At 40.1% G+C, this 23,980-nt stretch overlaps 4 protein-coding genes across 4 annotated transcripts; all 4 read left to right on the top strand.

The window, feature by feature from the left end:
- The first annotated feature begins 394 nt into the window (after window positions 1-394).
- On the top strand, window positions 395-1,944 carry LOC112720920 (uncharacterized). The gene is made up of 2 exons (XM_025772014.1): window positions 395-1,069; window positions 1,117-1,944. Exons 1-2 carry the CDS (start codon window positions 395-397, stop codon window positions 1,942-1,944), a joined length of 1,503 nt encoding a protein of 500 aa, XP_025627799.1.
- An 878-nt stretch (window positions 1,945-2,822) lies between these two features.
- LOC112720919 (uncharacterized) lies at window positions 2,823-5,521 on the top strand. Its single transcript, XM_025772012.1, has 3 exons — window positions 2,823-3,530; window positions 3,632-4,817; window positions 5,016-5,521. Exons 1-3 carry the CDS (start codon window positions 2,823-2,825, stop codon window positions 5,519-5,521), a joined length of 2,400 nt encoding a protein of 799 aa, XP_025627797.1.
- Window positions 5,522-7,896: 2,375 nt separating this feature from the next.
- LOC112720918 (uncharacterized) lies at window positions 7,897-16,000 on the top strand. The gene is made up of 7 exons (XM_025772011.1): window positions 7,897-7,947; window positions 12,787-13,011; window positions 13,378-14,682; window positions 14,797-15,187; window positions 15,302-15,506; window positions 15,589-15,755; window positions 15,849-16,000. The coding sequence occupies exons 1-7, from the start codon at window positions 7,897-7,899 to the stop codon at window positions 15,998-16,000; spliced, it is 2,496 nt and encodes an 831-aa protein (XP_025627796.1).
- Window positions 16,001-17,165: 1,165 nt separating this feature from the next.
- On the top strand, window positions 17,166-21,880 carry LOC112720136 (uncharacterized). The gene is made up of 3 exons (XM_072206416.1): window positions 17,166-17,312; window positions 17,435-19,826; window positions 21,414-21,880. Exon 2 carries the CDS (start codon window positions 17,454-17,456, stop codon window positions 19,629-19,631), a length of 2,178 nt encoding a protein of 725 aa, XP_072062517.1. The 5' UTR covers window positions 17,166-17,312; window positions 17,435-17,453; the 3' UTR covers window positions 19,632-19,826; window positions 21,414-21,880.
- Window positions 21,881-23,980: the final 2,100 nt, after the last annotated feature.

The following is a 23,980-nucleotide window of genomic DNA, read 5'->3' as shown; positions in this document are numbered from 1 at the left end:
TCAACCCTTACTCGCCTGCACATTTCACTGACTTGAGCGTTGGAGTGTCTTTGCAGGTGACTCCCCTCACACAAAGTGCTCGGGACATCATCCACTCATCCTCGGCAGACCAGAACCAGGCGAACCCCATCTAATCAATCGAAGCACCAACCCGAACCGTCCGGTACCCGACTTACCGAACATTGGCGCCGTCTGTGGGGACCGCCTGAATGGAAGTAATACAAAGCCTTCGAGGAGCAGGGCGAGAAGCCGGGCAGAGAGGGGAACCCATCGTGGCGTCCTCCGAGGAGCGCACAAGATCCCCTCCTCGACGAACCACACGATCCCTTGAAAGGCGCCCCTTCGGGGAACCGGCGACAACAGCGCCAGGATAATGCAAGAGCTACGTCACATAATGCAGGATCTAGAGCACCGATTGGCAGCTCGAGAGCATCGCCAGCAAACACCCGAGTCGAGCGACTCCCGTTCTCCGCTGAGAAGCCGCTCCCGACGCGCGGCTAGCCAAAGGTCCGAATCTGAAAGCCCCTGGGAGGAAGGACGCATAAGGAGGCGCCACAACCCCCTCATATATATCAGGAACAGGAGGCAGCGTGCCACAAACCACGCCGCTGATCGTGACCGGGAAGATGGTCGTCGGGAAGATGAAAGGAGAACACGGCGAGCAAGCGGACCTATCATAGTAGGCGCGACCCCTTTTCATCGTTCCATCCTCGAAGTCCGGCTGCCAAAGCACTTTGACAAACCTACGGACATGAGGTATGACAGAATGCAAGACCCGCAAGAGCACCTCACGGCCTTCGAGGCCAGGATGAACATGGAAGGAGTGGGGGACGAGGTAAGGTGCCGCGCTTTCCCGATCACCCTCGCTGGACCTGCGATACGGTGGTTTAATAACCTCCCGCAGGGCTCGATGGCCAAGTTCTCGGATATAAGCCACGCCTTCTTAGCCCAATTCACTACCAGGATAGCCAAAGCAAAGCACCCAATCAACTTGCCCGGAGAACCGACAAGAAAATATCTGGATCGTTTTAACGACGAGTGCCTAGAGATCGATGGACTGACCGACTCAGTTGCCAGCTTATGTCTAACGAACGGACTCCTAAACGAAGACTTCAGAAAGCACCTCACGACAAAGCCGGTGTGGACGATGCAGGAGATCCAATCGTAGCCAGAGAATACATCAATGACGAAGAAGTCAGCCAGGTAGTGGCTGCCAATAAACGGCAACCCTCCTACAGTCAAAACCGGCACCACCAAAGCGGAAAAAGGCAGAAGGAACTCGCTAGAGACGGCGGTCCGAGTAAAAATCCCAGGCCGTTCCCTCGCGTTGGGAAGTTCACCAACTACACTCCCCTCACCGCGCCGATTGTGGAAGTTTACCAACAAATAGCCGAGAAGGGGATCCTGTCAAAGCCCCGACCACTGAAGGAGCGAACAGGGGGGAACCAGAGCCTCTACTGTGACTATCACAAGGGCTACGGACACAAAACTCAGGACTGTTTCGACTTGAAGGACGCGCTAGAGCAGGAAATTAGAGATGGAAAGCTAGCTGAGTTCACCCACCACATTAGGGAGCCGAGGAGACGGAACCGCGGCCACGAAAGCGAGGACGGAACACAGGCAGCAAAGTGGCGCCAAGAGCCGGAAGAGAACGATCACGGCCTCACCATAGTAAACGTGGTAACAGCAAGAAACGCGGCTCCCAGGTTGAAGTCGGCACATAAGAAGGACGCCAAGGTCCTCGCGGTTTCCTCATCCTCTGCGCGAAGCACCAAGAAACTCCCATCCATCTCATTCGGCCTGGAGGACCAATGGTTTGACGAGATCGGGGAAAGCCCTCCCATGGTCATAACGGCCAGAGTAGGAACCGGTCTTGTCAAGCGAATCCTTATAGATACGGGGCAGACTCGAACATCATGTTCCGCAATGTGTTCGACGCTTTAGGCCTAAGGGACGCCGACCTACAGACTCACCAGCACGGCGTCGTAGGGCTCGGCGACCATTTCATCAAGCCAGATGGCATAATCACCATGCCGACCTCACTGGGACAAGGCCAGGGGAGAAGAACGATAATGGCCGAGTTCGTGATCTTACGAGACTCCACCACTTACAACATCATCCTGGGGAGAAAGACCATCAACGACCTAGGAGGAGTCATCAGCACAAGGATGCTGGTGATGAAGTTCATAACTGAAGAAGGGTCAGTAGGGTCTGTGAGGGGAGACCTGGAAACGGCAGTCGCTTGCGACAACGCCAGTCTTTCGTTGAGAAGGAAGTCTAAAGAGGCATCGGGAGTATTTCTCTCCGACTTGGATGCCAGAATTGACGACAAACCCAGACCCGAACCCAAAGGGGACCTGGAAAAGTTTAGGGTCAGGAACTCGGAGGAAAAGTTCACGTTCGTGAATAGAAACCTCCCCCATGAGTTGAAAGAGCCTTTGATGGAAATGATCAGAGCCAACGGCGATTTATTCGCCTGGACACCTGCCGACATGCCGGGGATAGATTCCGGTCTCATGTCACACCACCTAGCCATCAAGCCGGAAGCCAAACCAGTGGCCCAAAGGAGGAGGAAAATGTCTCAGGAAAGGGCAGAGGAAGTGGCCAAGCAAACGGCCAGCCTCCTCGAAGCGGGGTTCATCCGGGAGCTGGACTATTCGACCTGGTTGTAAAACGTGGTCCTGGTAAAAAAGCACAATGGGAGATGGAGGATGTGCGTGGACTACTCCGATCTCAACAAGGCATGTCCCTAAGACTGCTATCCCCTCCCCAACATTGATGCACTCGTCGACGCGGCTGCAGGATACCGGTATCTGAACTTCATGGATGCCTACTCCGGCTACAATCAGATACCGATGTACCGGCCAGACGAGGATAAAACGGCGTTCATAACGCCAGGGGGGACTTACTGCTACAGGGTGATGCCCTTTGGCCTGAAGAACGCGGGGGCAACATACCAGAAGATGATGAACAAAATATTCAGCGATCTCATTGGCAAGACGGTGGAAGTCTACGTGGATGATATCCTTGCAAAGACCACCCGGCTCGACGATCTCATAAGCGATCTGGAGAATGTGTTCGCATCCCTCCGACAACACGGCATGAGGCTTAACCCGCTCAAGTGCGCCTTTGCCATGGAGGCCGGAAAGTTCCTGGGGTTCATGATAACCCAGAGGGGAGTGGAGGCCAACCCTGAAAAGTGCCAAGCAATACTCCAGATGAGGAGCCCGGGCTGCATCAAAGACGTTCAGCGACTGACGGGAAGGCTCACCGCGTTGTCCCGATTCCTTGGTGCATCGGCAGCAAAAACCTTACCCTTCTTCAACTTGATGAAGAAGGGAATAGCATTTGAATGGACCCCTACGTGCGAAGAAGCGTTCAACCACTTCAAAGAGATTCTAGCAACACCCCCGGTGCTCGGTAAGCCCAAAGCCGGAGAACCACTCTATATGTACCTAGCCATAACAGAAGGGGCGCTTGCGGCGGTGCTGGTGCGGGAAGAAGGGAAAACCCAGCAACCGATCTACTTTGTGAGTAGAGCACTGCAGGGGCAGAACTTAGATACAGCAAGCTGGAGAAGCTGGCACTAGCACTCCTGGTCTCCTCTCGCCGACTACGACAATACTTCCAGGGTCACCAGGTGGTCGTGAGAACGGATCAGGGGATTCGTCAGGTACTCCAAAAACCTGATCTGGCGGAAAGGATGATGACCTGGGCCATCGAATTGTCCCAATACGATTTAAGCTACGAACCCCGACATGCTATTAAGGCGCAAGCAATGGTAGACTTCCTAGTGGAAGTAACCGGGAATCCAATCGAAGACGCGGACACACGGTGGAAGCTCCATGTGGACGGAGCCTCCAACCAGACATCCGGGGGTGCCGGGATCATTCTAGAAAGCTCGACCGGAGTCACCTATGAACAATCGGTTAAGTTCGAGTTTCCCGTATCAAACAACCAAGCAGAATACGAAGCCCTCCTGGGGGGCTTGGTCCTAGCTCGGGAAGTCGGGGCAACGAGGTTGGAAGTATGCAGCGACTCGCAGGTCGTCACCGCGCAGGTAAATGGAAGCTACCAAGCCAGAGACTCGCTGCTACAGAAATACTTAGAAAGGGTCAAAGAGCTGAGCAAACAATTTGAGGAGGTCACGATCCAACACGTTCCAAGGGAAAGGAACACGCGGGCAGACCTCATATCCAAGCTCACAAGCACAAAACCTGGAACCGGCAACTGCTCCCTCATTCAAGGCATCACGAAAGAGTCGGCAGTCACCCTCCACCTGACCAAGATAAGCCCTTCTTGGATGGATCACATCACCGACTTCTTGGAAAATGGAAAACTCCCTGAGGACGAGAAGAAAGCCAAAGTGTTAAGAAGGGAAGCTGCCAAGTATACGGTCATACGGGACCAGCTATTCAAGAAGGGACTCAGCCAACCTTTGCTGAAGTGCCTGCACCCCGATCAGACGGACTACGTGCTCAGAGAAGTCCACGAGGGATGCTGCGGCCATCATATCGAGGGCAAAGCCCTAGCTAGGAAACTCATCCGAGCTGGATACTACTGGCCGACAATGATGAATGACTCCAGAGGATTCGTGAAAAAATGCACGAAGTGTCAGCAGAACGCCAACTTCCACAAAGCGCCAGCTTCCGAGTTGAGCCTACTGACGTCTACCCGACCTTTCACACAATGGGGAGTCGACCTCTTGGGACCCTTCCCGGTTGGTCCAGGGCAAGTCAAGTATCTCATAGTCGCCATCGACTACTACACCAAATGGATAGAGGCTAAATCATTGGCCAGCATATCCTCATCCAATTGTAGAAAGTTCATGTGGAGGCAGGTAATAACCTGGTTTGGAATCCCGGAGGTCGTCATTTCGGATAATGGGACACAGTTCACTGACAAGAAGTTCGCAGAGTTTCTCACCGGCTTGGGGATAAAATAGAAGTTCTCCTCGGTTGAACATCTCCAGAAAAATGGACAAGTGGAGTCCGCAAATAAGGTCATCTTATTAGGTCTCAAGAAACGTCTAGACAGCAAAAAAGGCGTATGGGCCGACGAGCTCGCCTCGGTCCTCTGGTCCTACCGAGCAACCGAGCAAAGCTCCACGGGGGAAACCCCCTTCCACCTAACATACGGGGTTGATGCGGTGATACCTGTGGAGATCGGCGAGCCGAGCCCGCGGTTACTTCTCGCGAGAGTAGAAGAAGCGGTGGACAAAGACCTGGTAGACGAGGTCAGAGAAACGGCCCACTTGTTAGAGGTAGCGCTGAAACAAAGAATAGCCCTACGCTACAACACCAAGGTTCTCAGAAGGGAATTTGAGGAAAGAGACCTCGTCCTGCGACGCAACGACGTCGGGCTACCAACCCCAGAAGAAGGAAAGCTGGCGGTAAACTGGGAAGGTCCCTACAGAATCAGAGAAGTGCTTGGCAAAGGCGCCTACAAGTTGGAGAGACTCGATGGCAAAGAAATCCCAAGAACATGGAATGCAGGTAACCTGAGGAGATTTTACTCGTAGCTCGAGCACACCAGCCGAGCGGCCTGACGAGCTAGATAATCTACTTTTAAGTTCCACAATAATTTATTTTTACTAAGTATCTACCATGTTCACGAATTTGTTTAGCTAACGACTAATGTTTACTTATCTGAATTCTTCAATCTACTAATCCCCAATACGTATCCCACACAATCGCGTTCTTCAACGGCAATCCCGGACTAATCACCCCGGGAGCCAGTCGGATCATAGCCATAACTAACGGCCGCGATAATAAGACCAAGACGGTTTCAACCACGTTACCAACGTAGACGGCAAAATGGACACAAGCAATAAGTCCACACCGAAAAAATGGTAACAAAAACAAAATGCTGTTAAACAAAGTTTCAACAAGTGTTCACAACAAAATCACAAAATCCAGGCAAAAAACAGAAGGCGCAAGAACTAATTTCTTCGGCAAATCGACAATCTTGCCATCCTTGATCGTCTTGAAAACCCCAATCGCTAATGTGTCGAAGTCGGGAGCCACAATCTTCACCTGAGCCTTGAGAGCCTCCTCAGTCATGAAGATCGTGTTCTTCCCTTGTTCTTTGGTCGCCTTATGCTTCCTCTTGAGATCTTCAACTTCGGCTTGGACAGCTTTGGCCAACGAAACAGCCTGGTCGCGCTCCTTCTTCATAGCGACCGCCCGACCTTGCGCGGCGCTAAGCTGGCTCTCCAGAGTCATCTCTCGCTCGATTAAACGGGAGACGGTGGCATCGGAGACCTTCATTTTTTCCTCAAAGGACGTGGCCTTCTCCTCGGCATCCTTGCGCCCCTGCTCCGCCGCGGGCAGTTGTTCTTGAAGCTTCTCGACCTGAACCTTGAACTCGGTGTTGGCCTGGGCAGCAGTATCGAGCTTCCTTCTCAACGCTTGCATGCCCGACAACTCGAACTCAGCCTTCCGAGCTATCACCGCTCCGCGGAGAAGCGTGCGATACATCCACCTCGCTTGCCCCGCGAGCTCGGTACCAATAAAATGATCCTCCGTACCAGGGATCAGCTGATTGTCAATAAAGGCCCCAGCATCGAAATTCCTTTCCATCACGGTCAGAGTTCCTTCCGGGCTGGAGGATGCCCTCTGCCTCTTGGGAGTAGGGACAAGCTTCAGATCATCATACTCCCGATTGATAGAGAACGACTGCCCAATACCGGCCGTCTCCTCGGGAATAGGAGAAGCCTTCACCCCGGCAGAGTTCTTGTCAGACATCTCGGCGTCCTGAGGCGAAGGTATGGCCTGATCCCCCTTCTCCTCGGTAGGGCCTTCCGACTTCCCAGTAGCCTGCTCGTCAGCCTTCTCCTCATCACTGTCCTCCAAGAAGGTCTTGACTAAACCTTCAAGCCCGGTTACCGAAGCAGATATCTCCACTACAACAGAGAAACGAATACGTCAGTCGCAAAGTCGGCAATAGCAAATTAAATGATAAACAATACAAAAGTACAAGACAAAACAGCTCACAAATATAACTCCTGACGGCCTCCCGTTCACCCATAAGAAGGTGGGGGTTCACGTAATTCTTCCCAAAGACCGCCCACAACACGTCGGCAATTCTCTTATTTAAGGGGGACATCCCCTTATAGGTCACCTTAATGAAGGTGTTGGACCCCGCCCCGAAACTCCAATATGTCGGGATGAGGCGTTCCCCCTCCAATGACAACCAAAATGGATGGCGACCTTTGACGGGGCGGACCTTGAAATACTTATCCTTGAACCCATGATAGGAGTCCTCGAACAAGCTGAATATCTTCCGACCTTGGGCAGATCGAAAAGACAAGAACCCTTTCCTCGCTTTCCCCTCTTTGGGGGGGGGGGGTTAGTAAGGTTGAAGAAAAAGAGAAAGACGTCCACAGACACCGGCAGCTCAAGATATTCACAAACTATCTCGAAACAGCGAATAGCGGCCCAGCTATTCGGATGAAGCTGCGACAGTGACACGGATATCCAATTAAGAAGCGACATCTGGAAGTCGGAAAACGGTATGCGAACGCCCACCTGGGTGAACATGGCTTTGTAAAAAAAAATCCAGTCGGCAACCCGGGGGGAGTGAAAATTAATCTCGTATAGCCGTTCATGGGGAGCAGGGATGAAGACGTCATAATTGGCTTCCTCGTCTATCCCACCGCACAGATACTCGGCTTGCCGAAACTCCGTCAACTCCTCCAGGTCCATCTGATTTGGCGAATCCTTCAAATCCTTAGTCACCCAGGCGTAGATGTCATAGTTCGCGGCGGAAGAAGAAGCCCGGGAAACGATGCGAGGCATACCTACAGTGGGGGTACCACTCCGTTAGTCTATGAGGTCGGGAATCCAGGAAAAACCCAGAAACTATGTCCATCCTATCCGACAGTTAAGATCAAGCATGGCTAAAGTCATCTATCATGCAAGCTACCTAAAAGCCTACCCTGGAATGGTACCCCTCCCCTAAAGCATCTACTTGGCACTAGAAAGTCATCTAGCAACAAAAACCAAACGAAAACAGCAAGAACACGGAGAAATGCAAACAGCAAACATGCAACAATGAAGCAGAAAAGAGAAAGGATCAAAGATTACCCGAATCGGTTGCGAAAACTGAGAAGGAAGAAGGAAAGATGCACGGAGATGCTAGAACGAAGCTCTGAGATTTTCTGAGTGAAGAAGAAGGAGATAGTAGGGAGATAGTAGTAGCAAGAGTGTAAAGGGAAAGATCAAAGCAAAAACTGTTTAAAACTGCCACACAGGAAGCGCAAAAGACCTGGGGGCAAAATAGTCTTTGCATACGGGATTTTCCAGCCCATTATGAGCATTAAATACCCTGCACGAAGAACGAGGCGACAAACGGTCGTTCCAACAACGAACAGACACGCGCACAAGAGGCACGTCCACCCCACGGACGGCCGACCTGACGACAACGCACGAGAGGGGAGATGACGCGCCACCAACGATCCTCACGGTCGTTGCTAGCGCGTCGGGGGCACTGTTACGGCCTGGCCCAAACAATTTACGGGCCGGCCTGACCCGGGCAGCACCCGACCCGAACGGTCGGGAGTGAGATGCTCAGATGCCGACTCGGACACGCGTCCTTGACAGCTTCGCCACAGCTGTGCGAGGGAGGCTTCGAAGAAGGTGGGCCTGTCCCTACAGGGCCCACCTCTGACACGATATATATAGGGAAGGACCTACCCTTCCCCAAAAAGGTACGTTACATACCATTCAACCCTTACTCGCTTGCACACTTCACTGACTTGAGCGTTAGAGTGTCTTTGCAGGTGACCCCCCTCACACAAAGTGCTCGGGACATCGTCCACTCATCCTCAGCAGACCAGAACCAGGCGAACCCCATCTAATCAATCGAAGCACCAACCCGAACCGTCCGGTACCCGACTTACCGAACAAAAACTTTATTTTTTATTTTTTTAAATTAACTCTTAAATACATATGTTATCATGAATTTTATAGAATTAAAAGTTTATTAAAAAATCATTGGAAAATAATGTTAGAATATTTAATTTTGCTCCTTTTTTTATTTCTCTAAAAATTTTTTAATTTGTGAAAAATCTTAAAATTTATTATTTTATATATCATTTTCATATTTCACTAACAAAATAACAAAATATATATTAAAAATTTTAGTCATATTTTGCAATTTTATATATGAAAAATATGTAAAAATATTTTACTTAAATATTTCACTTATATAAGTGAAATATACACAAACTGAACCAAAGAAAAAAAAATATTTTGGATCCTACTACAAAAAATTGTATTTTACGTTAAATATATTTTTTATATTTTATTTTTATCTGAACTATTTTTCAAACGCTACATTAAATAGTTTAAATGTGTTGTTTTTTGCACTTTAAATTAAATTAATTAAGTTATTCTTTTTACCTTGTAAATCTCAACTCTTTCTCACAATTTTTATTAATTATTAAGATTTTTTTACAAGTTTAAAACTATTTTCAATATATATAGTGTAATATATGTTTTTTTATTTTTGTTTTTAGTATATAAATTTGTTCACTAAAGAGTCTATCTTAATTAAAGTATGTATTTAATATTAACAATTAAATAATATTATTTTCATATATCATTTTGTTAATCTTTTATCTTTTGAGACTAAATTGATAATTTTTTTTGTAAATTTTGATTTAATATATTCTTAATTTGCTTTTACGGATTTTATTTTTTAAAAAGTAAAATTGTTAAATTCTCGAGTTAACTTTTAAATTCTTACAAGTTTATGAATTTAGATTAATAAAATAAATAAATTTAATAATTAATAATTTAAATTTAAATAAGTTAAGATGAATTTGAGTAAATTTCATAAATTCACATAAATATGTATAAATTGAATAACCCTCGAATATATTATATATTTTAAACATATTTTGGCCTCTTAAGTATTAAAAGTTGTAATTTTATAAAAAAAAATTACCTTCAAATTAAAATTTTAAAATAAAAAATATGATATCTAACTATATCTAATAAATTTTAGTTTTTAATATTGCACGATTTATAATTTGTTGAAAGATAGATAATCAGGAGAGAGAAAAAATATTTAATAAAATAAAGTAAAATTTTATATATTGAGTTTTGATTGCTTGATTGATGTGAAAAAAATAAATTATAAAAGGCTTGAAATTTTTTTATAGCAAAATATCTATTACTTATTATATATCTCTAATTTTATAACCAAAATGTGTCACATATCACTCTCTCATTACAATTAGAATCAAATCTTTCCCTCCAAAATTAAGAAATTTTTCTCTTCTCCTTATTAATTTTACAACCAATCTCATTGCAATTGAATTCAAATCTTTGCCTCCAAAATTAAAGAATTCTCCTATCCTCCCTCTTCCATTCCTCTATTTATCTTCTTCCTTCAACCACTCTATCTATTTTATATATCATTATCAATATAAATGACTAATTACTAATTTGACAATTAAAATGTGCAACATGACATTCTTTAATTGCATTAAAATTAAAATTAAAATATACCTATATTATGTATCATATATTAGTATTACTATCTAATTTAACAATCAAATGTGTCACATGACACTCTCTTATTACAATTGAGAGAAAACATTTTTTTCAAAATTAATAAACTCCCTTTCTAAATTCTCTCATCTACCTCTCTCCATTTTTCTATTTCTCTCTACTATTTTTATTCTATATATAATTTATATTTTATATTAATAATTTGACAAATCAAAATATGTCATTGGATATTTTTTTATAATTAAAATAAATATTTTTTCTTTCAAAATTAACAAACTCTCACTTTCACTCTCATTTTTCATCTTTATTTTCCTCTCTCTTTTCTCTCATTCTCTATTTTTTCTATTTTTCTCTTCTACAGAAAATAAAATGAACAAAATAATATAATTTAAATAAAAATATTATTATTAGTGTTATTATATACATATATAGTTTTTTAGTTTTTTATTTAGTTTTAAATTTTCACCGCTTATTTTTTAATCTATATATTCATTTCTCTTCTTTCAAATATTTATTTCTTTCAAATATTTATTACATATAATTTGGAGAGAATACTAATGTTATAATTAAAAGTTAAAATCAAGATTCATCAATTGTTTTAAAAATATTAATTTTGAGTTAATTTTATAACTATCAATATAACTTTTTTATACTAATATCTAATTATATTTTTATATACATAGAGAGAAAAAATATTATTTTTAAATAGCAAATATAAAAATTAATTATTTTTATTTGTGCAACAAACTTAATAATTAACACCTAATTAAATGTAAAAGCATACATGTTAAATTATTTTAAATTTTAGATAACGAATGTTAAAATTAATTATTAATAAAAAATTAGACTTTTCATATAAAAATAATAACTAAAAATCTTATTATTTGATTTTTTATCTACAGATACCTTGGTGTACTTAGCCAGAGACTTTTGTTGACCTAGGACTTTTTTTCGTAAAAGTAGTTTGATTTTATAAATCTTTTGTGCTATGCATAATCTGTACTGTCAGAATAAAATGTACCGTAATTTTAAAAATTTATATTCCCATAATGTTATCACGAGTAAAAATATTAGTTGATATATAAGCAAAAATATTTGCATGTTTTAACTTTCAAGTAATCTTTAAAATAAATTCAAATTTCATTTAGATGATTTATTTGATCAAATCAAACTTTATAATTTAATTATCAAAATAATAATTAAATAATACTTTAAAATATATTAAAATACTTGTTAGTATATGAACTTATAAATTTTAAACACTAAACGAGTAGTAAACAAATCAAACTAAATTTGCCAATTAAAATTATTATTTAACAAAAATTCTCAAAGACATGATAACATGAAGTAATTATCATAATAGTTGGATGCCAAAAAAAATTTCAGTATTATTTTTTTATTAAATATTCTATTATTGACAAATGTTAATAATTATAACCATAAATAATAATCATATTGTGAGTCAATTTAATAATCATATTTATATGTGTTTTAATTTAATAAATAAGATACATTAAATTTTTTTCAATGAAAATTATTATTATTATTATTAATCTATCTAAATTATTAATATTTATTTTTCATCTTATTATCCATATCATAATGATAAAATCCACGTGAAATAATTACATAAATTATTAAAATATGTTTAATAGATAATATAGGTATATATTCGCAATATATAATTATATATATAAAAATATATGAAAAATACGTATCTATTTAGCATATTTTTTTTTAGCCACGGTACACTTTCTTTATCATCTAACACATTTTCCGTTCATTAAAAAGGTTAGTTTTTTCCTTCAAATTTCACTACATGACAAATTTGTCTAAGGCTACTTGTTAGCAGTGTTGTCAGAACTGGACCGACCCGGCCAATCGGACCGGAAAACCAACGAACCGGTGCTATAACCGGTCCGGGTGAGGCATCGAACCGAAGAAGGAGTTGAACCGGCGAGACCTGTATTGAACCGGCCGGGTTTTATCAGAACCGATGAACCGGCGGGTTTCGTTTAACCCAGACCGGTTCAAATTTTTTTTTTCTGCGATGGAAAACGACGTCATTTCTTTAAAAAAAAAACAAAAAACAAAAGCGCAGAGCTGCTGCGTTTCAACGATGTAACCCTAGCCTCCATCCCCTTCCCCTGTTTCCCACTTTCCCTTCCCAAGTTCCCATACCCAAACGGTTTGAGTTGAGAGACCACCATCATCATCACTATGGCGCCATGACTCCATCCCCTGCTATTCGCCTACTCTGGTTCAGCTTCAGGCTTTCAGCCACTTCGTCGCCCCGTCGCCCCGTCAGCTTCAAGCCTTCAACCACGCGGCACTCACCTCACCACCGCATCCAGAGCAGTGCGCCACTCACCCCGTCCATCGAAGATTGAACATTGAAGTCGCCTCCTCGTCGCTCCTCGCTCCAGGTCTCCCTCTTCTCTGCTCGACGCTCGTCGCTCCATCCCTCCAGGTCCAGGGTCCAGCCGTGCAGGTAAGTATTTTTAATTTTTTAATTTTTGAAGTTAATTGATTAATGATTATGGTATGCGGGCAGATGAGAACATGTTTGATAGTTTACATATGTTTGAAGTTAATTTTTTAATTGGTGGTTCACATATGTTTGATAGTTTGATTTCTGTTTGATTTTGGTATGTGGGCAGATGAGAACATGAACACTTCCACATGTTTTTTCTGTTTGATCTCTCATGTTTCTTGATTTTTTTTTATTTCTGTTCAGTACTTCAGTTTGTTGATTGTGATTTGTGAATTGTTGGTTGCTGTTGGATATTATTCTTAGTAGTTAGTGGATTGTTGTTGTGTATTGTTAGTCATTTAGTCCTGGACCCTGGTTGATTAGGAATTTAGGATGGCTTCATCAAATACACCATCAGAAACACCAACACCAACTTCTCAGGAACAAGGATCAACTCCTGATCCAACAATTGGAACCCAAAAAAATAGTAACAGAGGAAAAACTGATCCTGCATGGGGCCATTGTAAACAAGTTTTGGATAAAGGAAAAACTGCTCTGGTATTTATTTATTGCGAGAAGCTTATTAGGGGTGGAGGAATTGATCGGGTTAAGCATCATTTGGCTGAAAAAGGTGGAGATATTGAGGCATGTCGAAAGGTGCCAGCTGCGGTGAGACACCAATTCTCCCAAAATATTGAAGATCTTCGAACCAAGAAAAGGAAAACTCAAGAAGAATATGCAGAAAGTTATGGTGCTTGTGATGACGTTGAAAGGGAATTTGATGAGATTGAACGTAATGAGATGCGACAACAACAAGCATCAAGAATTCCAGCACCTAGCTCTAGAAAGGGAGTTGGAAAACAACTCAAGGGACTACAATCCTTTTTTCCACCAGCAGCAACACCTGGAGCTCAACCAAGTATTAAAAGTGTTCTCAAAAGCAAAGAAATTGTGGAGAAGTGTGATATTGCTATTGCAAGATGGATGATGGATGCCTCTGTGCCATTCAATGCGGTTAATTCAGCTTATTATCAGCCGATGATCGATGCTATCGCAAATATGGGTGCAGGGTATAAAGGGCCAAATTACCAAAGAGTTCGTGGATATTTGTTGAGTAAATTGGTTGAAGATGTAAAGAAGATGATTGAAGGTTATCGTGTGATTTGGAAACAAACTGGATGTACTATCATGGCTGATGGATGGACTGATCGTTGTAGGCGTACTTTAATTAATTTCTTGGTTTATTGCCCTAAAGGAACTGTTTTCCTAAAGTCAGTTGATGCTTCTCATATCTCGAAAACTGCTGAGGCTTTGTTTAAGTTGCTTAGGGATGTTGTGTTATTTGTTGGTCCTGAGAATGTTGTACATGTAGTGACGGATAATGCTGCAAATTACGTTGCTGCTAGAAGGTTGTTGGAATCAGAGTTTCCTAGATTGTATTGGTCTCCTTGTGCGGCACATTGTATTAATCTGATGTTGCAGGATATTGGAAAGTTTGTGGAAGTGACTGAAACTGTGTCACAAGCTTCAATGATTACGAAGTATATCTATAATCACTGCCATCCTTTGTACTTGATGAGGCAGTTCACAGGCGGCCGAGAAATACTTCGTCCAGCTCCAACTCGATTCGCCACTAATTTCATTGCTTTGCAAAGTATTTTAGCTCAAAAGGATGCATTGAGAGCTATGGTGACATCTAGAGAATAGACAAGTTCAGCTTACTCTAAAGAAGCCAAAGCAAAAAAGTTTGTGGATCAAGTCTTAGATTCTAAATTTTGGAATCAATGCACTGATATTGTTAAGCTTACGGAGCCACTTGTTCATGTATTGCGTATTGTGGATAGTGAAGATAGAGCTGCAATGGGTTTCCTTTATCAAGCTATGTATAAGGCTAGGGAAGACATGGTGAAGAGGTTTCAAAAAAGAAAGAGGGTTGTTGAACCTTATTTGAAGATTTTAGATTCACGTTGGGATTTACAACTTAAAAGAAACCTTCATGCTGCTGGTTATTGGTTAAATCCAGCTTTTCAATTTAATTCTGCAGAATTTGACAAGCACAAAGAAACAATTTCTGGCCTATTAGATGTGATTGAGAGATATGCTTACGGTGATGCTGATTTGATTACTAAATTGACAAGTGAGAAGAGAATCTTTAAGAATGCTGAAGGAGACTTTGGGAGACAGTCTGCAATACGTGAGCGAAGCACAGTGATGCCTGATAAATTTTGTATTAAAATTAGTTTTTTATGATTGTGATATGTTTAAGATTTGATTTTTATGATTGTGATTGTTTTCTTTTTATGTTAAGATCAATGGTGGGAATTTTATGGATGTGGAGCACCAAACCTGCAAAAGTTAGCAATTTGTGTTTTGAGTCAAACTTGCAGTTCTTCAGGTTGTGAGCGTAACTGGAGCATTTTCGAACACATTCACTCAAAGAAAAGGAATCGGTTAGAGCATCAAAAACTTAATGATCTTGTTTATGTTCATTACAACTTAAGGCTACAACAAAGGTACTTTTTATTATTCTTTCTTGAAGGCATTATTTAAAATTTTTAGTCATAATAAGAATAATCAAGTTAATTGATAACATAGGAACCGAATGAGAAAGCAAAGTTATGATCCAATTTGTCTTGATGCATTTGAGGATCATTCGGAATGGATAATGGAAGATTCACCACCATTTTTAACTCCTGAAGAAGTTGATGCTTTACGGAATGATCTTGCAAATATGTCTCTTCAATCAGCTTTAGATGATTTGGGTATGTTGTTGTTAGGGATGATTTTGTAATGCTTTAACCAAATATTTTGCCTTATTATTGATTATGATTTGTGAAACATTATTGAAATGCTAGATGAATTGAATCTGGAAGACAATCGAGATGATGGTGAAGCTAATAATACTTCTGTGGAAAATGCAAATCAGAATGAAACCAATCAACATGTAGCTCCAGATTTGTCAGATGAAGAAAGATATCCAGACTTTGAAGTTACTCCTTGGATATAATCCATGAATTGTTATTTTCATTATGTTAAATTGAGTTGTTCATGTAATAGACTAATAGTACTAAATTTTATGTTTATTCTCATATTACTACTTATTTTTAGGATTTGAGATTTAATATTTATTAAAATGTTATTGGAGATATATTTTTTAACTGTTAATTTTTAAGTTTTTAGCTATTTTATACATTTTACTTATGTGGAATCGGGTTAACCGGTTCAACCAGTGACCCACCGATTGAACCAGTAATCCAATGATCCAGTAACCTGACCGGTTTGATCACCGGTTCGATTCTGACAACTATACTTGTTAGTACAAAGAAATATCATATTCCACTATTTCGAGTGCCATACGGGATAATTTTCCAAAAAAAAATGATATATTCTGAAGTTCACTTTTACTTTATCTTATTGGAATAGCTTTATCAGCAGATGCTAGGATATTAGTTTAGCAAACAAGAAATGAAACTGCCGAGTTTCGATTTAGATATGAATATGAGATGCCAGCAGATATATTGGCTAAATGGTAAGTAGTACAGTTTTAAAAAGAATATTCAGCCACTAAAATAAATTATTAGCTACTTATTTCTTTGTTATATTTGTAATTAAAAATGTTAGTATTCTATTATGAAATTGTCAGCTTTCAAATTATTAAATTATTTTTTAATTTTGATATTTAATTTTTATTAATATGCATGTAAATATAACAATATTTTTAATGTTAGATTTAATTTTAATTTTATTTTAGGTTTTATAAAATAATACATAAATATTTGTGAACTATATGTCATAAATAATAATTTAAAATAAAAAATAAAATTTATTTTTTCAATGTTTAATTTTAGTTTAATTAAAATTTTATATTATTTTTAATTATTTCATTATATAAGTTGTAAAATTTTATTAATTCTTCATCCAAATGATATTGTATTTTTAAGATGATACTCATTTTATTTTATTAATTAATTTTAATATAAGTTTTAATTCTAAATAATTTATTTTTTAAAAATATTAAAAATAATATTTTAAAAATATTTTATTAAAATATTCTAAAAATTAATATTTAATTTTTATTAATATATTTATAAAACCATACATTTTAATTTTTAATTTTAATTTTATTTTTCTTTAATTATGATCAGCTCAATTACGGTTCGAAAAACTATGATGTTCAGTTGTTCGCTCTTTGGACCGGAAAAAACATTAAAAAAGGGATTAGATTAGTTGACAACTTTCCAGATTAGGGTTTGAGTCTCCCCGACTCTTCTCTTCTTCTTCAACACACTGCGCATGCTCTCTCTTCTTTGCACTCTCTGGTAAGATCTCTTTCTCTCTCTATCAATACGTGCGTTTTGATCTCATTCCTTTTTTTTCCACTCTCAACCCTAACAATAATCTCTCTCTCTCTCTCTCTCTCTCTCTCTCTCTCTCTCGACAGATTGCAAGATAACTCAAGAATGGAGGAAGGCGAAGGCGGGGATCCCATGGATCAGTTCCACCGTAACGAGGCTATATCCGCCGTCGCCGACGAGGGTTTCTTGGGCGAGGAAGACGACGATTACGAGGACCTTTACAACGACGTCAATGTCGGTGAGGGCTTCCTCCAATCGCTGCGTAAAAACGACGATCTAGCGTTTCGAAACGACGATGCCGTTCAGGACAACAGCAAGAAGCCCCAACAAGAAGCTGTCGCTGGGGTTTCGATTCCTGGTGTAGGTGGTGGTGGTGAGGGACCCGGTGGTGGTGGTGGTGGTGGGGCTGTGGATGGTGGTTCTAGGGTTTCTGGGTTTCAGAATCAGGGGTTTAGAGGGAATGATTTGGGTGCAAAACAGGGTACTGGTGGATCTGGAATTAGGGTTGAGTTGGGTCAGCCATCTGGGAAAGTGAGTGAAATTGAGGATCGGAGTGGAAATGGTGCTGGTGTTGGTGGTGGTGGTGCTTCTGCGGTGCAAGGGATTGGACAGCAGCCTCATGGTGGTGGTGGTGGTGTTGTTGGCTCCGTTGGGAATGAGGGTTTGGCCAGGCAAAGTGGTGGTGGCGGTGTTGGAGTTGCAGCTGGAGGAGATGTTAATAGGATTGGTGGGAATGGGATCGGGAACAGTGTGGGTGTAGTTAATACTATTAACACTGGTGGACCTGGACCTGGACCTGGACCTGGTGGCCCGGTGGGTGCTGGAAGTGCTGTTGCTGCTGGTGGTGGCGGCGGCGGTGGAGGTACCATATTGTTTGTGGGTGATTTGCATTGGTGGACTACCGATGCTGAACTGGAGGCTGAGCTCTGTAAGTACGGCCCTCTCAAGGAGGTGAAGTTTTTCGATGAGAAAGCTAGTGGGAAATCTAAAGGGTATTGCCAGGTTGAATTTTATGATCCTGCAGCTGCCACTGCCTGTAAGGAAGGCATGAATGGGCATATGTTTAATGGAAGGCCTTGTGTTGTTGCCTATGCTTCGCCTTTTACAGTTAAGAAAATGGGTGAGGCTCAGGTGAATAGGAACCAGCAGATGAACCAAACAGCAGCTCCTCAGGGAAGGAGGGGGCCTGCTGAGGCAGGGGCTAAGCCTGCTGGGAGTAATATTACAACTGGCGGTAACTACCAAGGGGGAGATGCAAATAGAGGTTATGGAAGGGGTAACTGGAGAGGGAATAATCCTGGGATGGGTAATAGGGGGCCTGTTAATCCTATGAGGAATCGAGGAGGTGGTATGGGTGGTAGAGGTATAATGGGAAATGGTGGGAATGGATTTGGACAGGGCATGGGTGCTACGCCTCCTATGATGCATCCTCAGTCAATGATGAATCAGGGATTTGATCCTGCATTTGGTGGTCCCATGGGTAGAATGGGTACCTATGGAGGCTTTCCTGGTGCTCCAACACCTCCATTCTCTGGCATTTTGCCTTCATTCCCTGGTGTTGGAGGTGTTGGTTTGCCTGCACCCCATGTTAATCCTGCCTTTTTTGGAAGAGGGATGCCTGTGAATGGCATGGGGATGATGCCTGGAGCTGGTATGGATGGACCTAATATGGGAATGTGGTCTGATCCCAATATGGGTGGATGGGGTGGTGAAGAGCCTGGTGGTGGCAGGGCCGGAGAGTCAAGTTATGGGGAGGAAGCTGCATCGGATCATCAGTATGGTGAGGCAAGTCATGATAGAAGTAACTGGCCTAATTCTATGAGGGAAAAAGATAGAGGTTCGGAAAGGGACTGGTCTGGCACATCTGAGAGGAGGTACAGGGATGATAGAGATCAAGGATATGAGAGAGATGCACCCAGAGAAAAAGATGTGGGACATGATCATGAATGGTCCGAAAGAAGGCATCGTGATGACAGGGACATTGGTCGAGAAAGATCTCGAGACCGTGATAGGGAAAAGTCTAGAGACCGCGATCGTGACCGTGATCGTGACCGCGAAAGGGATCGTGAACGAGATCGTGATCGTGACAGGTACAGGGAAGACAGGGACAAATATGCAGATCATCATAGGTATCGTGATCGTGAAGCAGAGCATGATGATGAATGGGAAAGGGGGCGGTCATCGAGGACACACAGCAAATCACGGTTATCTCAAGAGGAGGAACATCATTCTAGGCCCAGAGATGCTGATTATGGGAAGCGGAGGCGGATGACCTCCGAGTAGTTTTATATGCTGCCTTATTATTTTTCCATTGCAGAAGGAAAGAATAGTAACTGAGAAGTAATGGTTTGACGTGCCTTTTTGGGATTCTTCGGTTGTGCTCCTCTGGTCCAGAAGTTGTTGAGCATCTGTTCCATTTCAATCACTTGTTCTGATTGCTTCTTGTTAGGAGCATGGCTTTGGTTATCTTCGAGGAAGGTTAGTTTTGGTACTATAATTCTTTATATGCCTGAGGTATTTTAGCTTGTGACATATGTGGTTGATTTGCGTTTTTTAACTACTAGTAGTTTAGTGCTAATGTCCTTTACAGACTTGATACGGTCTACTTTTTCTTCAACTCAACTAATTGTCTGCCAAGACTTGGTTTTAACTGTAGATGACTATAGACTAGAGAGGTGTTGAGTATTCTGTTGAATAAGCATCTGTAAGATTAACTCATTGAAATGTAGGTCAATTATCAATAAAAGCCCAGGAAACCTAGAAATGAAGTGGTAACATCCAAACGAGAAGCCTAACAAATTCTTATTTGTAGGTTCTATTGGAATCAAGTATTAATTTTCAATTTAAAGTTTCATGTATTGCATTCTCTAGTTAAAATTGCATTGCATTATTTCTTTTGTTCATCTGTGCTCTTCTTTATTCACATAATCCCCCCTATGCCTTTCTGTAAGCTATATTCTCAATAAATCTTTCTAGTACTATTCCGGATATGTTCTCCAGTCCCGTGTATAAGGCTGTAGTGTTTGATTCTCTCCCTGAATCTATGTGCTCTTGTGATGCCATGTAAACTTGATTGTTTGTCATGATAAGTTAATGATCAAGCATGTCTCCTCTTCAAGACCAGGATGCTTAATTTCTGGATTAATTGTAAATTTGTATTTCATCTGCTAAAAACACTCTGATTCTCATGTTTTCATTTATTAGTTAATTTCTGCAAACTACAGGAATTTATGATAACTTGCAAGCATATAATCATTCTGGTTAGGAGCATATATACATGCATGTTGGTAACAAGCTTGCTATAGGAACATACATACAGTATGCTTGAATATGTGGTCGATTTTTCATTTTTTGATTATGTGATCACATGGTATCAAGCTAGCCAAGCAATTCACTATAGTTATCCTTTCTCCTATTTTTGATTGGTTGGCTGGGTAAAAAATAATGCTAGATATGTGGTTAGTGGAACATGTGTATGTATATTTGATTTCAGTGGAAGACATCTGATATTGTGTTAAGTAGATTATATATATACAAACACTAATGCTTTAAAATAATCGGCAATATTATAGGTTCTTAGAGTTGGTGAACCCTGTTTTTCTTTTCGTGAGATGCTCTCTTGAGAAATACACAAGGCAAAAGGATCTTTGGGACATGGATATGAGAGAATGGTTGAAAAATGTCTTCATATGGTCACACATTCATGTGTCAAATAATGGAGCATTAAATTCTTGGCTTAGATTTTTGAATTGTTTTATTTATTTATTTGTTTCAAGAATGATAGTCATTTAGCATTTCCAGAAATTTTGAAGTTATTTGCATTTCTGTGGCAAAAAATTCTTGGGTTGCAGCTGTCTGAAACTGAAAGGTGTAGTTTGTTTGTGGATTTAGAGGGCAAAACTTGACATAACATAAAGGTTATTGCTTTGGTGGAACTGCACTGCCTACTTTTTTTTTGTTTTGTTGTGGTTTTTAATCACTTGATAAGAATTAAACTTGTATTTTGCTGCTTCATGTTAATGCCTTCTGAATTTCGATTATTTTTTATTATCCTATGTTATGTAGGAACAAATGTGTTGAGAAAGGAAACTGGTCATTCAAACTCTGGGTTGCTGTGGGGGATCAACAATCAAGCCTTCAGTATTGCTCCTTTTTATTACAAAGAGAAGTGGAACATTTACTATGAACTTTTTAGCTTTTGATTTGAGTTTATGTTTTAGTTATTAGCACATGAAAAGAAAAACCGAAGTTGTTGATGTAATGGGTTTAACTTGCTGAAGTCTGTAATGTAGAAGACTGCTTAGAACTTATGTTTGATTGATGTATTAGGATTTAGCACAGGATGTTGCTATTGTGCCCCGTTTCTGATTGGCTCGCTGTTGTATCATTTTTTTCCCACTTTTTTGTTTTGGGTGTTTTGTTTCCCTAACATATTGTTAGTATACTAGTTGAGCATGCAAATATTGTGTATGATGTAGAGAGCTAACCATTCTATTAAGGTAATCACTCAAAGCTGTAGAAGTTGTATATAATCCTGTCTTGTAGATTTTTTATTTTTTGGGTGGGGTTTAGTCATGTTTTGTATTTCATGATGTTATGTAAATATTTTTTTTTTGGGGGGTTTTGATTCATGTAAATATTGATATTTACTTGTGTTTTTTAAATAAAGGTCCAATCCAGCTCAAGTTCTGATTTGTTTTCTTATCTTGTTATTTAGTTAGTGAAATGGAATCCATATGTTTAGATTTTGAGGGCTTCATTGTGTTTATGTCTGTTGTCACACTCACTTCCTGACTTTTCAGGAATTATAGTTAGTAAGAAAGTCCATTAACTTTTGATTATTTTTTTCTCATCTATTTTGTACCCCCATCTTAAAGCATTAGAGATTTAGAGTTGTAAATCTTGTTTTCATATGTCCCTTTTCATGAAATATATTATTTGTAGAGTCCATTTAAATTCATTCAGATGATTGCCTCTGGCTCATGTTCTTTCCTAATTCATTGTTTTTCTCCCCCTTTTAAAAGAAATCCTATTTCAAACAGTTACATTTATTAATTTTGCTTTGCTTTTTTCCATCAGAAATGTGGGTTGAATTTTCCTCTTAAAAGTAGAAAGTATAAACCATTAAAGGAAGTGAATTTACACCTCTGCTTGTTATCCTATGTGCTCTGTTATGTTTTCTATTGAACTGATGTGTTTTTATGCCAGTGGGTTTATGTTATTTCAATGCTAGATATTTTATTTAACCTTATTTTTTGGCTGTAGGCCTGTGGCACTGAGTTGCTTGACAGTTTTTAAGTTGATAATTCTTAACCTTGCAATCAAGTAACATACTCTCCACAATATTTGTTCTTATTCCATACATATGATTCTGTTATCATAAAAATATCTTGTGGCACCGTGGGAAACTCTCAATTATCCATGGGGGAGACTTTGGAGAGAAACTAAGAGAGAATACAAGATAAAAAATACCATATTCAATTCAAAATCTTAAAATGTCAAGTTAATAAGCTTTATATTTTATAATTTGTTCACTTATTTTTCTTCGATGTGAGGCTAATTCTTCATATTCCCTCACACTTGTTTTCTTAACAAAATAATATTGACTATAAAAAGATCTAATATATGTATATAGCATGTTTTATCATTTGATACTCTATTGACTATCAATTTTAAGACATAAAATTAAGTTACTCATACATGAGGGTAAAAGATTATTTTATATGTGATATATTAACATTTCTTATTCTCATCTTTTCTTCAAAACATCCATAGTCTAAAACCTTTTTTTGGTAACACCAATATCCACACCATAATAAGTGTTCAATTGTTTAGGGAAGAAACTGGACTTAAAACGATACAAACAAGTGACATCACATCTCAAGTTGCAACTAGTGTTAACAAAAATTTGTTATACTACTTAATCCAATACTAACAAGTTATTGCTTTATTTGTTTTTTAATTTCTAGAAATATTTCGTAAGTCATAAATCCCCAATTTGTTGACATTTGCATTAGTTTTAATTTAAATATCATTACATAATTTCCATGTTAAATTTTTGCCCCTCCAAAAGTTTCTTTCAAGCTCCCTTACTGGATAATTGACACTGTTATAATAACATTATGAATAGGTATAATCCAATTCATTTCATTCCTGGAAATGTAATTCGAAGACGACAAAATCTCTTATATGTTAATAAACAGACACATCCAGTCATCGATTGGCGAGTGGCGATTAACCCTGTAAGGCTGTAACCCAGCAGGTCATATCCCTCCACTACTCAACGGCTATGTTACCGGCTATAGCCAGTGAACCATCACAACGGTAACATTTTACTTAGTTTGCTAACACTATATATACATGGCAACTACTCCCATGAAGATGGCAAAAACATCTTCTCATGATGATCCTTGTTCAAAAAGTGTAACTTATTTATTTAGCAACATTTTAAATAAAAGTAACACTTTTACTTCAAATCAAATCAAGCCCTACAATCTATCATCCAATGGTCAAAATGATGTATCTTCACATGATGATAATCATTAAATCTTCATTGGAGTAGCCACCTATATACATTTCTCACTTCATCAAATGTACTTTCAAGTCTCAACTCAACACAAAAATAAAAAACA

Source organism: Arachis hypogaea, chromosome 11 (genome assembly GCF_003086295.3).
Source record: "Arachis hypogaea cultivar Tifrunner chromosome 11, arahy.Tifrunner.gnm2.J5K5, whole genome shotgun sequence".
In the NCBI taxonomy this organism is placed as follows: Eukaryota; Viridiplantae; Streptophyta; class Magnoliopsida; order Fabales; family Fabaceae; genus Arachis; species Arachis hypogaea.
Note: the sequence above shows the minus strand (reverse complement) of the source record. Positions and strands in the feature narration are given on the sequence as shown.